This window comes from Pseudonaja textilis, chromosome 2 (assembly GCF_049901715.1).
Source record: "Pseudonaja textilis isolate UNSWEBS1 chromosome 2, rPseTex1.2, whole genome shotgun sequence".
NCBI lineage: Eukaryota > Metazoa > Chordata > Lepidosauria > Squamata > Elapidae > Pseudonaja > Pseudonaja textilis.
Genome location: NC_141991.1, coordinates 254,516,716 through 254,531,315, shown reverse-complemented (window position 1 = coordinate 254,531,315; position 14,600 = coordinate 254,516,716). Strand labels below are relative to the sequence as shown.

General features: G+C 44.2%; 1 protein-coding gene across 1 annotated transcript in view; it reads left to right on the top strand.

Annotated features, from left to right (window-relative positions):
- NOL6 (nucleolar protein 6) overlaps nucleotides 1-14,600 on the top strand; it is an 80,398-nt gene that overhangs the window by 52,019 nt on the left and 13,779 nt on the right. The window contains 2 exon segments of the mRNA XM_087923228.1: nucleotides 5,935-6,059; nucleotides 7,763-7,852. Of these exon segments, the coding sequence (XP_087779354.1) occupies nucleotides 5,935-6,059; nucleotides 7,763-7,852 (215 nt within the window).

Sequence of the window (14,600 nt, the reverse complement as noted above, 5' to 3'; positions counted from 1 at the left end):
AAAACCAATACCTGTAGTCCTTGGCTTATGAAGACAAAGGAACCCAAGATTGATGTTGTCAGGTGAGACATTGGTTCAGTGAGTTTTGCCCCATTTCACAACCTTCCTTGCTACCGTTAAGCGAATCCGCAGTAAAGTGAGCCACCCGGTCATTAAGTAAATCTGGCTTCGCCCTTGGAGGTTGCCAAGGGGGAATCACGTGACCCCACCCAGGATGCTGCAGCCGTCATAAATAAGAGTCAGTGGCCGAGCGTCTGAATTTTGATGATGTCACCATGGGGATAGTGCAACAGTCGTAAGTGTGAAAAACGGTCATCAGTCAGTTTTTGCAGTGCTGTTGTAACTTGGAACGGTCACTAAACGAAAAGGACTGCCAGCATAAAAGCCTTAACCATGCCAGGAGCAGACATAGAGAGAGCTAAAATAATTGTAAAGAATTGTCTTTTTTAAAAGGTGACATTTTGTGGCCTCCTCCTTAGTTTCTGGAGTGGAATCTCCATACTTCGGAATAAATCCAGCCTGGAAATAATTAATCTTAGAGTTGAAATTAGCACCTAGTTCAGTATAGTGCACTAGGTAGTAGATATGGGTTTTTCTTCACCTTGCGTTAATGTCCTAAGAGGCATGTCAAAATTAAACACAAGCATTTCCTAGGCCAGTGAGGGTAACCTTTTTGGGCTCCTGAAATTGTGCCGAAAATTGTGCGCGTGTTTGCACGCGCGCACTCCTCGTGCCAGTACCCAGAAGGCAGTGCGCGCCCCCGGCCCCCTACGCATGAGTGCACAATCCCTACCCACCTACCCATCACCCGCCGCCCCCTTACCTGTACTGCGCCTCACAGCTGATTTTCCGCCAGTTTGAGGACTTTTTTAGTATCCAAGAGGCTTGAGGAAGGCTTCTGCAGGCTTTGCAGGCTGAAAATTAGGCCCGTTTCATCACTACTGGTATTTTCTGAAAAACAGGAAATGACGAAACGGGGCTGGTTTTCGGCCTGTAAAGCTGCGGGAGCCTTCCTCAAGCCTTTGGGAGGCCGAAAAAGGTCTCAAACCTGCCGAAAATCAGCTGTGAAGCGCACACATGTACAGTGAGGTAAGTTTGCTTACAGCTCGTGTGTCAGCACAAATGGCTCTGCGTGCCACCTGTGGTTCTAGGCTATGGTTCTAAGCTATGGCTAGGAGAACATATCTAAAATAGGTAAAGTGGCATATAGATTTCCTTCTGCTTCTCCTCCTCCTGTTGTTTTCTAGTTATTTACAAGGGCAAACTATTTGCACATAAATAAGGAGAAAAAAATCACATTCCATTGTAGCACTGAGGATGTTACCTAGTTGGGTCGTGAAATGTCTGCAAGGAAACAACCAAGCACAGAGAGCACTAAGGATCCCTCCTCCTCCTCTTCCTCTTCCTCCTCTTCCTCCTCCTCCCCTCAAACCCACTCCTTTCTGGCACTGAGGATGTTACCTAGTTGGGTAAGGAAACGTCTGCAAGAACAGTATTTAGTTTTTAAAATAAATTCCATTGAACTTATAATAATGTAATATATACAAAAGTAAAGTAAAAAGGGTAGGGGAATTGGAAAGGATAAGAAAGGAAGAGAAATACAAGATAAAGGTGGAAAGAAAAATAGATTTAAAAAATAGATAAATGTCAGTGCAGTGAAATGCAGAATAAAATTACGACCTCAACTTTTTTTCCTTTTACATCCTTGCCTATAACAACAAACTCCAGGTAGTCTTTGACTTATAACCATTCGTTTAGGGAGCGTTCAAACTTATAACAGCACTGAAAAATGTGACTTACAACTGTTTTTCATACTTATGACCATTGCAGCATCCCTCTGCTCAGGTGGTCAAAATTCAGACCATTGGCAACGGGCTCGTATTTATGACTGTGGCAGCGTCCTGCAATCAGTGTCCTGCAACCAATTTTGGGCTCAACTGCAGTAGTAATCCAAGGACTCTAGCCGAATCGATCAAACCAAGACTCAAAAAGTGCATTTATTGTTCAAATAGCTGGGTAGCCGTGCTTCACTGTGAAACTATGTGGTTGGGCTTAGTTTTGGGGAAGGAAAATAAGGGTGTGTGTGGAGAAATCTGCCTCTGCCTACCAGCATCCTTCGGTATTCCTCTGGCTAGCATCCCTATCAGTGTGTGAGAGAGTTGAGGACTGTTTGGAAACTGAAACAGTATTTGCTGTGTGAGCAAGAAGGAGACAGCAAGGAGCCTGGGCGTGGCTTAGCTCAACTGTTCTGTACTATAACTGCTTGGTGCTGTGAAACTAAAACTAAAACTCCTCTCCTCTGCTTGTGTTTTGCATTTGGAACAGGTGGGGAGGGGGAGTAGAACTCTTTAGCATCAGAGCATGTTAATAATAATAATAATATACAAAATATTAATGCTTTGAGGGTCATTTCAAAAAATCCTTTTTTTAGTGAGCGCCTAAGAAGTCAAGAGGAACATAGTGCCAAATTTTAAGTTTGTAGGCTTTACGGTTCTGGGGAATTTGTGATGATGAGTGAGTGGTCTTTCGCTTTGATATAGAGAGATTTTTGGAGACGGGCAGAAGCTGTTTCCAAGCTAAAACAAAACCAGGTCTGTTCTTTTCTTGAATTAAAAAGCAGTCCATGTTGCCATTTCTGGCCCAACTTTTAAAGTTGTGTACTTTTGACTGAGAGAGAGAGTGTGTGTCCTCCCGCACACCCTTCCTTTTAAAAAGGGCAGAGAGGCACGTTTCCAACTCAAAATCCTGTTTGGCCACTTGCTTTTGCAGAACAACGAAAATAAATCCTGGCAGGCAAATTCTCTTGAAAACGAACCAGATTAGAATTTGGAAAGCACAGCCCGGCGTTTTCTGAGCTCAAGGAGGCTTTCTTTTCAGGATCCACCTGTGAAAAGCAGGATTTACGCCGCAAGAAAGAAAGGTGAATGGGCAAAGCTAAGTAGATGAGGAATTCTGGGAGCTGAAATCCACAAGTCTTAAGAGCGGCCACGGTTGGAGACCCCTGAGCTAAGGACACCCCCAACCCAAGCGGAGGCGGGTCCCAGCTGGGAGTGTCTGACCCGGAGGATTCTCAAAGTTAGTCCAGTTTGAAGAGGTCCACACGGGGCTGCCCTTGGAGACTGGCTCAGGGGGTGCGAAATACAGTACAAATAAAGGAGAATTTTTGTAACTCGGGGGTTGAGCGGAGAGGTCTTTGATGGGGTCTGAGCTCGTTGGTTTTCCTTTCAGAAGTAACATCATCAGTGCTAGAAGGAAACGGGGGGATTGGAGAAGGGGGGAGGAAGAGGAGGAGGAGGACAGGGGGCTCCTTGGTGCTCTGCGAGGTTGGTTGTTTTCTTGCAGACGTTTCGTGACCCAGTTAGGTAGCATCTTTGGTGCTACTGATGTTAGGGTTGGCATGGGGAAAGGCCGCTCTCTTCTAGCGCTGATGATGTTACCTAGTTGGGTCATGAAGCGTCTGCAAGAAAACGACCAAATTTAGAGAGCACCAAGCTGGTTCATGAAATGTTTGCAAGGAAACAACCAACCAAAGACCCCACAGTCCTCCTCCTCTTCCTCCTCCTCACAAACCCCAATCCTTTTTAGCACTGATAATGTTAGATAGTTGGGTCATGAAACATCTGAAAACAAACCAGAAAACTCAGCACTAAGGACCACACAGTTGTAGTCCTCCCTCCTCCTCCTCCTCCTCCCTCCTCCTCCTCCTCCTCCTCCCCCTCCTCCTCCTGCTCCTCCCTCTTCTTCCTGCTCTTCCAGTCACCCGTCTATTGAGTTGCAAAGTTGTGCTTAATAAATGGGCTCCTCGTTGCTCACTGAGTTTGGTGGTTTTCCTGCAGACTTTTTCTTATTAAACTGGATAGCTGGATTAGTGCACTGATAAAGTTACCTGGTGGGGTAATGAAATGTCTGCAGGAAAAAAAAACAAAGGGCCCCATAGTCGTCCTCCTCCTCCATCTCCTCCCCATCTTCCTCCCTCCTTCCACCTTCCTCGTCTCTCCACCTCCTTCTCTTCTTCTTTCCCTTCTTCATCTTCTTCACAAGCCCCTCCCTTCTATCACTGATGATATTATCTAGCTGGTTCATGAAATGATTGCAAGAAATCCCCCAAGCTTGGAAAGCACCAAGGACCCCACAGTCCTCCTCCTCATAATAGCTCTTCTTCTTCTTCTTCTTCTTCTTCTTCTTCTTCTTCTTCTTCTTCTTCTCTTCTTCTTCTTCTTCTTCTTCTTCTTCTTCTTTCTTCTTCTTCTTCTTCTTCTTCTTCTTCTTCTTCTTCTTCTTCTTCTCCTCCTCCTCCTCCTCCTCCTCCTTCTCCCTCCTCCTCCTCCTCTTCTCCTCCTCCTCCTCCCTCCTCTTCCCTCCCCTTCTCCCCTTCTCCTCCTCCACAAACGCCACTTCCTTGTAGCATTGATGATATTACCTAGCTTTTTCATGAAATGTTTGCAAGGAAACCACCAAACTTTGAAAGCACCAAGAAGCCCACAGTTCTCTTCCTCCTCCCTCCCTTCTAGCACTGATGAAGTTACCTAGTTGGGCAATGAAACGTCTGCAACAAAACCACCCAGCTCAGAGAGCACCAAGGACCCCCACCGTTCAACCCTGAGCTACAAATATTTTCCTTTATTGTGATAAATAAATTCCTGTAACAAATACACCCCACTTTTGTCCCCTTTACCAAACATCGCATGACGATTCTGCCTCCTTGGCGTTATTTCTCGGGACTCGAGAACCAAGAGGCTCAATCAAGAGGCCTTATTAAGACTTCAGCGATACTCAGCTAAACGTGATAATCCATTTTGGAAGTCAAGTTAACAAAAGCTGCCCTCTTAGACTGTATGCATGAAAATCTGCGTTGTGTGTTTACAGTGAGGGATAAACATCGAAGCCAGATCTAGGCTGGGTCAGCTTAGTTCTTAACTGAATTAAATCAGCCTTTGATTAAATCAGCCCAATAAGTCTTTGCTGCCTTGAATATGCAAAATTTATGGCAGGAAAAGCCTGTTTTCTTTCTATCCTTTGGAGTGGGATTTTCCCCTCCCAAAATGTTTTCCTTCTCACTCGCTCTCTTTTTTAATTAGTGTAGTAGTATATCATAACAGAGGAACAGTGACAAGGCAGCAATGTCGGTACAGTGAAAAATTATGGTGATTATCCCAAAGTCACCCAGCTGGCTTTCCTGCCTAAGGCGGGGCTAGAACTCACTTCCACCTAGTGATTGGCCCAAAGTCGCCCAGCCATCTTTCGTACATAAGGAGAGACTAGAACTCACCGTCTCCTGGTGTTTGGCCCAAAGTCACCCAGCCATTTTTCGTGCCTAAGGCAGGACTAAAACTCACTGTCACCTGGTGTTTGATCCAAAGTCACCATCCGGCTTTCATGCCTAAGGTGGGTCTATAATTCACCGTCTCCTGGTGTTTGGCTCAAAGTCAACCAGTTGTCTGTCTTGCATAAGGCGGGACTAGAACTCACCGTCTCTTGGTCATTGGCCCAACGTCACCCAGCTGGCTTTCGTGCCTAAGGTGGGACTATAATTCACCGTCTCCTGGTTTTTGGCCCAAAGTCAACCAGTTGTCTGTCTTGCATAAGCGGGAGAACTCACCGTCTCTTGGTCATTGGCCCAACGTCACCCAGCTGGCTTCGTCCTAAGGTGGGACTATAATTCACCATTGGCTTCGCTCAGCAGCTTCGGCTGATTGGTGATTGGCCCAAAGTCACCCAGCCATCTTTCGCGCCTAAGGCAGGATTGGAACTCACCGTCTCCCGATTTCTAACTTGATACCTTAACCACCAGACCAAACTGCCTCTCTCTCCTTTTGAATGCTGCTAAACGTATGATTGCACCTCAATGTTTAAATACAAAAGCAATTCAGAAATGGGCAACTACCTCCTGATATGGTGACATTTTGGGTTTGTTTTTGGTTTTTTTTCATCCAGAGGCAGATTATGTTGCAGTCAGAAATCACTTTATGGAAGCTCGGCCTCGTCTTCCGGCCATGTTCATTGCGACCCCAAAAGACCAGAAACAATCGGTGTGGACCAGAGAGAAGCCATCACCTCAGGTATGTCACACTGTGGCCACCTTACCTGGGCAGTATCTTCCCTTCTCTACTTCTCATTGCGGAATCAGGTCAGCTGTTTGGACATTTCCGTTGGCAGCGATGAATGAAAGGTCCAGTTTCCAGGCCTGTCTTTCATTTGGCCAAAGTGTCTGGGTTCCAGCGATTGCCCTAATTAAATCATGAGCCTCAAGCCAAGCTTCAAAAGGATCCAAAAGATTTATTAAGAGCAACATGTCCCATATGTAGCCCACTCTATCACACATAATTTATGGCCACCTGTGACCCTCTTTCCCCCTCCTTCCTGGATGTGTCATAAATCGGATTCTCCAACAAGGCTGGGTGTCATCAATCAGATTCTCCAATGAAGGAATTTTGTGGGCAGAAGATTACAGCCTAGGTTACAATCTTTGTAAGATAAGCGTGGAATGTACTTCTGTTTTTCCCTCTTCCTGCTTACGGCAACTCGGAAGCAGGCATAGGAATGCTTTACGAGTTGACACAAAGTCTGTTGGGCAAATCATCTCTTGGTCTCGCTTGGTTGCCAGAGAACTGAAGTGAAGTCTCATTGCCCACTCAGCTTTGCGGGGTCCTTGGTGCTCTCTGAGCTTGGTGGTTTTCTTGCAGACATCTCATGACCCAACTAGGTAACATCATCAGTGCTAGAAGGAGTTGGGGAGGAAGAGGACAACCTTAGTACTTTTTGAGCTTGGTGGTTTTCTTACAGACATTTCATGACCCAACTAGGTCACATCATCAGTGCTAGAAGGAGTTGGGGAGGAAGAGGACAACCTTAGTACTTTTTGAGCTTGGTGGTTTTCTTGAAGACATTTCATGACCCAACTAGGTAACATCATCAGTGCTAGAAGGAGTTGGGGAGGAAGAGGACAACCTTAGTACTTTTTGAGCTTGGTGGTTTTCTTGAAGACATTTCATGACCCAACTAGGTCATATCATCAGTGCTAGAGGAGAGAGGAGTTTGTGGAGAGGAGGAGGACTGTGGGGTCCTTGGTGCTTTTTGAGCTTGGTGATTTTCTTGCAAACATCTCATGACCCAACTAGGTAACATCATCAGTGCTAGAAGGGAGTGAAGACTGTGGAGTGGAAGAGAAGAAGGGGGGAGGACCATGGATTCTGATGCTCTCTTTTCTTGCGGACGTTTCACTACCAAACTATGTAACATCATCAGGGGCTAGAAGGGAATGGGGTTTGCTCTAGGTTTATGTAGTAGTGGCTTGCCGTGTTGGTGGAGAACGCCTTGGTAGTTCCTTAATTAGGCTGTTATTTATTGAGTTGGTCATCAACTAAAAACCGCAAGCCCCACTCCCGTCTTGCACTGATGCTGTTACCTAGTTGGGTCATGAAACGTCTGCAAAAAAACCTCCAAGCTCGGAGAACATCAGGGATCCCGCAGTTCAACTCTTGAGCTACAGATATTCTCTTCTGTCACCACTAAGCTTTCAATCCAGCGCTCAGAGCTGAGATAAATACAGATAGTCCTCAGGTTGCAACGGTAATTGGGACTGAAATTTCCATCGCCGGGGATGCCAGAAAAGTCATAACTACGAAAAATGGTCCTGTCACTTTTTTCAGTGCCATTGAATGGTCAGTAAATGTGAAAATCGGCCATAAGTCACTTTTTTTCAGTTCTACTCATCCTGCCCGGTTCATCTCAGCTTAAAAGCTCTTCCTCTTCCCTTCTCCAGATCCTTCAGCGCCTCCTTGTTCTGTCCCAAGAGGCCCTTCAGGTGTTGGACCAGCAGTTGATGGACCCTCTGGGAACCCAGGACGTGAAGGTGAGTCCTTCAAGCGAAGGCCAGAGGTCCTTTTCCCCAGAGGTGGACCACACCAGGATGGTCGAGTTCCTCATTTGAAATCCCTTCTTATCGCTTCAGCTGGGGAAATCAGAATGGGGCAACTCCCCATGGCCAACTCATCACAGTCAACTGCCCATGGCCAACTCACCATAGTTAACTCACCATGGCCAACTCCCCAAGGTCAACTCACCACAGCCAATTCACCATAGTTAACTCACCATGGCCAACTCCCCAAGGTCAACTCACTACAGCCAATTCACCATGGTCAGCTCCCCATGGCCAACTCATCACAGCCAATTCAGCATAGTTAACTCATTATAGTCAACTAACTTCCCATGGCCAACACCCTATGGCCAACTCCCCATGGCCAACTCACCACAGCCAATTCACCATAGTTAACTCACCATGGCCAACTCCCCAAGGTCAATTCATCACAGCCAATTCACCATGGTCAGCTCTCCATGGCCAACTCATCACAGCCAATTCACCATAGTTAACTAACTATAGTCAACTAACTCCCCATGGCCAACTCCCCAAGGTCAACTCACCACAGCCAATTCACCATCGTTAACTCACTATAGTCAACTAACTTCCCATGGCCAACACCCTATGGCCAACTCACCACAGCCAATTCACCATCGTTAACTCACCATGGCCAACTCCCCAAGGTCAACTCACCACAGCCAATTCACCATGGTCAGCTCCCCATGGCCAACTCATCACAGCCAATTCACCATAGTTAACTAACTATAGTCAACTAACTCCCCATGGCCAACTCCCCAAGGTCAACTCACCACAGCCAATTCACCATAGTTAACTCACCATGGCCAACTCCCCAAGGTCAACTCACCACAGCCAATTCACCATAGTTAACTCACTATAGTCAACTAACTTCCCATGGCCAACTCACCACAGCCAATTCACCATGGTCAGCTCCCCATGGCCAACTCATCACAGCCAATTCACCATAGTTAACTAACTATAGTCAACTAACTCCCCATGGCCAACTCCCCAAGGTCAACTCACCACAGCCAATTCACCATCGTTAACTCACTATAGTCAACTAACTTCCCATGGCCAACACCCTATGGCCAACTCCCCATGGCCAACTCCCCACAGCCAATTCACCACAGTCAACTCACCACAGCCAACTCCCCAAGGTCAATTCACCATGGCTAACTCACCGCAGTCAACTCCCCATGGCCAACTCCCCACAGCCAATTCACCCAGACCAATTCTCCGCAGCCAATTCACCATGGCCAACTCATCACAGGCCAACTCACCACACCCCAGCGAAATTAGGGGTGATGATTTTTCTTTGTAAGGATCCTGTTCACTTGGAAGAAAATCGTACGTGCATTTCTTCATGATGTGGGCTGTCTTTGGTCTGAGTGACATCTCTTGTTGTTAGGTGTGTGTGTGTGTGTCTGTGTGTGTGTAAATGTTCCCCAAACAAGGGATGGAACGCAAAGAGCAAGCAAAGAGCAAACACACAGCAAACCAGGTTTGATTTGATTTAATTTAAAGTTAATTAAAATCAGATTACAGCGATGACAATGTTTTATTTATTTCCGCTGACATATTAAATAGTAAGCCCTGATGGATGCTCTTTGGAGCTTCCCTTCTAGAAACTGTAGCCTGTACTTTGTTGCCATGCAAAACAAGACCATGATATTAATCATGATCACGGCTTGCCATCTCGGCTAAGGTGGCTCTTTCCCCTGGCTTGATTATATCTCAGAAGCTGCTGTTTTGCTTTCCTATCGTACCCCAAGTCTATTTCAGATTCTCGCGCTTAATAGCAGCTCAGGTAGTCCTCGACTTCCAACAGTTAATTTAGTGACTGCCCAAATTTACCACAGCACTGAAAAAGAAAAAGTGACTTACGACCGTTTTCCCCACTTACAGCCTTTGTAGCATCCCTTTGGTCACGTGAAAAAAAAACACAAGTCAAGACACTTGGCAACTGACTCGTATTTTATGACGGTTGCCATATCCCGGGATTGCGTGATCTCCCCCCCATACTCACCCTAGTTTAATTTTTACCCGTGCACTCTGGAGTGGGAGGGATCTTAATTAGGGCTTATTTTGGGGGGGTAGGGCTTATATTGGGCTCATGTGCAAAAAAAAACCAAGCTAGGCCTTACTTTCAGGGTAGGTCGTATTTTCAGGGAAACAGGGTAGATTCAGACGTTTGGCAATGGACTCCTATTTGTGACGGTTGCAATGTCCCGGGGTCATGACAAGCAAAGTCGATGGAGAAAAACCCAGATTCACTTAACGACCGTGTTCCTAATTTAAGAACTTAACAAATCCACTTAACAAATGGGGGCAAGGAAAGACGTAAAACGGGACAAGGCCCACTTAACCCATTTCTCACTTAAGAACATTAGCTTTGGGCTCAATTGTGGTTGGGCGTTGAGGACTGCCTGTAGAAATCCTTCCACTCTCCACAAATCCTTCAATCAGAACCGAGGAGGCTTCTTGGATGAGAAGAGCGAAAAGTCTTCAAGTACAAACCAAGAAAGTCCAAGTTGCCTTTTGAAAGAAAACACAAACGAAAAAAGCATCTTGGGGACAACGAAAAATTTGGATGACCGAGAATCTGCCCAGGGGACATTTTAGCACCGTGACGGGTTTCCTGAAGGCTTCTGGAGCTGAGAACAAAGCGCCGGGTTGATCCGTAGAATTGTATTTGCTCAGAATTGGAAAAGTGATAAGATACCGAAAGAGGGAAAAGTAATCGAGAAAATATTTGAATGTGAAGAAATGAATAGATCAACATTGGAAATTAAAGGAAAAAGAAGAATCTGAATACTACATCCTATGGGATTTATTTTATCAATAGTTAGAACAAGGGTCTTCAAACTTGGCAAGTTTAAGACTTTGTCCTGCCCCTGTTGGACTCTGATTCTGAGGGGGAGGTCGAACAGCTGACAGGAAGTGGGAGTGTGGCTCTGGTGGCTGTGGAGGAAACTGGGGAAGGGCACAGTCCGGCTGGGCATTCAGAGGAAAACCCAGGTCCACCCCTTCTTCATCCTAGGGCACGCAGGGAGGGACGGTTAAGGGAGCAAGGTGAGTTACATGGGTTACGGGGGAGGAAAGGGCCCTGATTCCCTTCATTAGCTGCAGCTGGGAAAACAGGATTTTAAAAGGGCGTTTGCGCACAGCACCTTGCTGGAAGCAAAATGTGAATTATCTTTGTCAAGTCTTATCTGGGTTTTGGCATCCTCCCAACTGTGGGTGTTTCGTTATCTTTTGAAGTCTGCAATTCCTTCTCCTGCCCTGTCTCATTAATTGCTGCATTGTGGTTTGTGTTGGTTTTTATTTATAATCTATATGTAGTTTGGGTGCGGATGGAATTTCTTCCCTTTAAAAACTGTTCTTGGGAGAGTTTTTTTTCTCCAGCCGACGATAACTGGACATTGGGGGCCAAGTTGGAGGAATTAAAGGGACTTTACGTACTTTTGTGACTTTGTTGCTTTTGTGCCACACCTCTTTGGGTCATCACAGACTTTGTGGATTTCAACTCCCAGAATTCCTGAGCTAACATGACTGGAGGAGGAATTCTGGGAGTTGAAGTCCACAAGTCTTAAAGCTGTCAAGTTTGAAGACTCCTGGGTTAGAAAATAAAATGAATTAAAATGGATTAGATGAATGTATAAAGCAATAAGAGAAGATTGTTAAAAAAATATGGATACATTGGATTTTACTTATATGAAAATGTGATTATTGTTATATTGAGAAGGAGAGTATTAATCATAAACTAAGCAACAAAATATGTACCTAATTGACACATGGTTGACGTGGAATGGATTTATTGTGTATAAAAAAATAAAAAAACTTTATTTAAAGAAAAGCTCGGGATCGATCCAGAGCTCTGTTACCAGCTGAAAGCCTTGCCAGCCACAGAAGTAGTAGTTCCTGAAGGCCTCTGACAGCGAAAAGGAGGCCGGGGGCGACGCACACAAGTGAGGTTAGTCAGTGGATGACATCCTCCAAAAATAAGACCTGGTGCCTTTTTGGTGGCAAAAAATAAAATAAAATAAGACAGTGTCTTATCTTCAGGGTACCATGGTAAATCGTCACCCTGGCAGATGCTGCAACGGCCATAGGTATGGAAAATAGTCATAAGTCACTATTTTCATTGCCGTTCCAATGCTCCCTAAAGGAACTATTGTAAATCAAGGCCTACCTGTACAGGTAAACCTCCAAACCAGTGGTCACCAACCAAGTCTCACAGAGACTCATTTCTGGCGGAGTTTGGGGGAGAGAAAGAAAGACTTCTGCTTCTGCTGCTTTCCTTGCATGAAGTCAAAAGTCTCTCTCTCTCTCTCCCCCTGAGAAAGGGACTGGAGATGGTATCCTGCGATCCCAAATAAAGAATGATCGATCAATCGGTAAGAAAACGGGATGAGGAATTTTCCTGCGGACTTTTGGGGGGATTTTTCCCAGGGTCTCTGGTCTGCGGGATTTAAAATTACGCGTTTGATGGTCCCTGAGGTCCAAAAGTTTGGTGACCCCTGAACCAAAAGGCCTCAAACGACTCTCAGAGAGAGCGCTAACAACCAGAGGACTGCAAGGAATATAAATCCTTCCATCCTCCACCATTTACTCTGAACCGAAGAAGCTTCTTGGACGAAAAGCGAAACCTCTTCAAGTTCCCTAATTGAAGCTGTAACTGGACAGCTGGAGGGATTCGCTTGACCAACGTGGCAAGGAAAGTCGTAAAACGGGGCGAAACTCATTTAACAACTGTCTCCCCCGGCAATCTAAATTCTTGTGGTCGTAAGTAGAATGCAAGTGACGCCTGATGAAGGTGGGAAGTGAAGTGGATGAAGGGAGAGTGAGGCAGAACGTTTGGCAGAAGGAGATAGACTCAATCGCAGGCAGTCCTTGACTTATGACCACAGTCGAGCCCAACTTTTCTGTCGTTCAGTGAGACATTTATAAAAGGAATCTCGCTCCAATCTTTCTTGCCATGGTTGTTAAGTGACTCCCTGCAGTTCTCCAGTTAGTGTTGTGGTTCGCTGGCAGCAGGTGAGGACGGCTGAGGTCTTGGAGAGCGAGGACTCAGATGAGGGGCCTACGTGTGATGCAGGGATGGGGCCAGGACCATCGGGGAGTGGAGTGCTGCCTTCGGAGATGATGGAGGCTGCCAGCAGTGATGAAGAGTCCCCCGAGGAGCCTGTGTCCAGTGCGCATGCGCGCAGGGTTACTTGAAGGAAAGAGCAGCTGCAGCAGCACGGGCGACTCGGGAGTAAGGCTGCAAGGTAGTGGCCTCCCTTAAGAGATCAAAGCCAGCTGAGAAACTGGAGTTCTTTGCAGGAAGCAAATAAGTGTTTGCACTCAAGCCATGTGGATGTTTAGACTCTCGTGGTCGGTACTTGGAGCCTCTTTGATTTATTGTTTAGGAACTTTATCTGTTGTTTTGGGCACCCTTGCAAAAACTTGGCAAGGCTCTTCCTTATTGGAGCTAATTAGTTGGAAGCAGCCTTTTATCTGTGAAGAAACGGGATTCGTAAATGAAACATTAAAAGGTTGTGCTGGTGCCTTTGTCTCGTGTTTGCTCTCTGGGAACCAGGTTTGGGTCAGAAGAGTAAGTCACATGGTTGTTAAGCGAACCTGGGTTCCCCGTTAACTTTGCTCGCCAGAAGATCGCAAAAGGGGATCACGAGGGGATCAAAAGGGACACGATGACTGTCATAAATACAAGTCAGTTGCCCAAGCCTCTGAATTTTGGTCACATGACCACAGGAATGCTGCAACGGTCATAACGGAAAAGTCAGTCCCATTTTTTTCAATGCCATTGTAACTTCACTAAGCGAACTGTCATAAGTCGAGGACCACCTGTATTGAATTTGCTGGGTGGGCGAAACTCTTTTCAGATAGTCAGGAATCAATATAAAAAAGTGAAATGAAAAATGAAAAAAAAACATAAAATAATATAAAATGTGAAACAATATAAAATGTAAAATAATATAAAAAAATATAAAATGTAAAATATAAAATAATATAAAATGTAAAATAATATAAAATGTAAAATAGTACAAAATAATATAAAATGTAAAATATATAATAATATAAAACATAAGATAATATAAAATAATGTAAGCTATAAAATAATATAAAATGTAAAATAATGTAAAATATAAAATAATATAAGATGTAAAGTGTAAAATAATATAAAATAACATAAAATATAAAATGTAAAACAATATCAAATAATATAAACTATAAAATATAAAGTAATATAAAATGTAAAATAGTATAAATTATAAAATAGTATAAAATGTAAAATATAAAATAATGTAAAATATAAAATAAGATGTAAAATGTAAAATAATATAAAAATAACATAAAATATAAAATGTAAAACAATATCAAATAATATAAACTATAAAATATAAAGTAATATAAAATGTAAAATAGGATAAATTATAAAATAGGATAAAATGTAAAATATAAAATAATATGAAATGTAAAATAATGTAAAATGCTATAAAATGTAAAATACCATAAAATGTAAAATAATGTAAAATACTATAAAATGTAAAATAATAAATAACAGTGTGTGATTTCTGTGATTTTTTTTTCTTTTTTAAGAGCCAGGCTTAACTTTTTTTTAAAGCCGGAATAAGCCCGACAGCTGCTTCCTCCGTCTCCTCTCTCTCTCTCTCTCTCTCTCTCTCTCTCTCTCTCTCTGCTCTACGCCAGGAAATCTTTT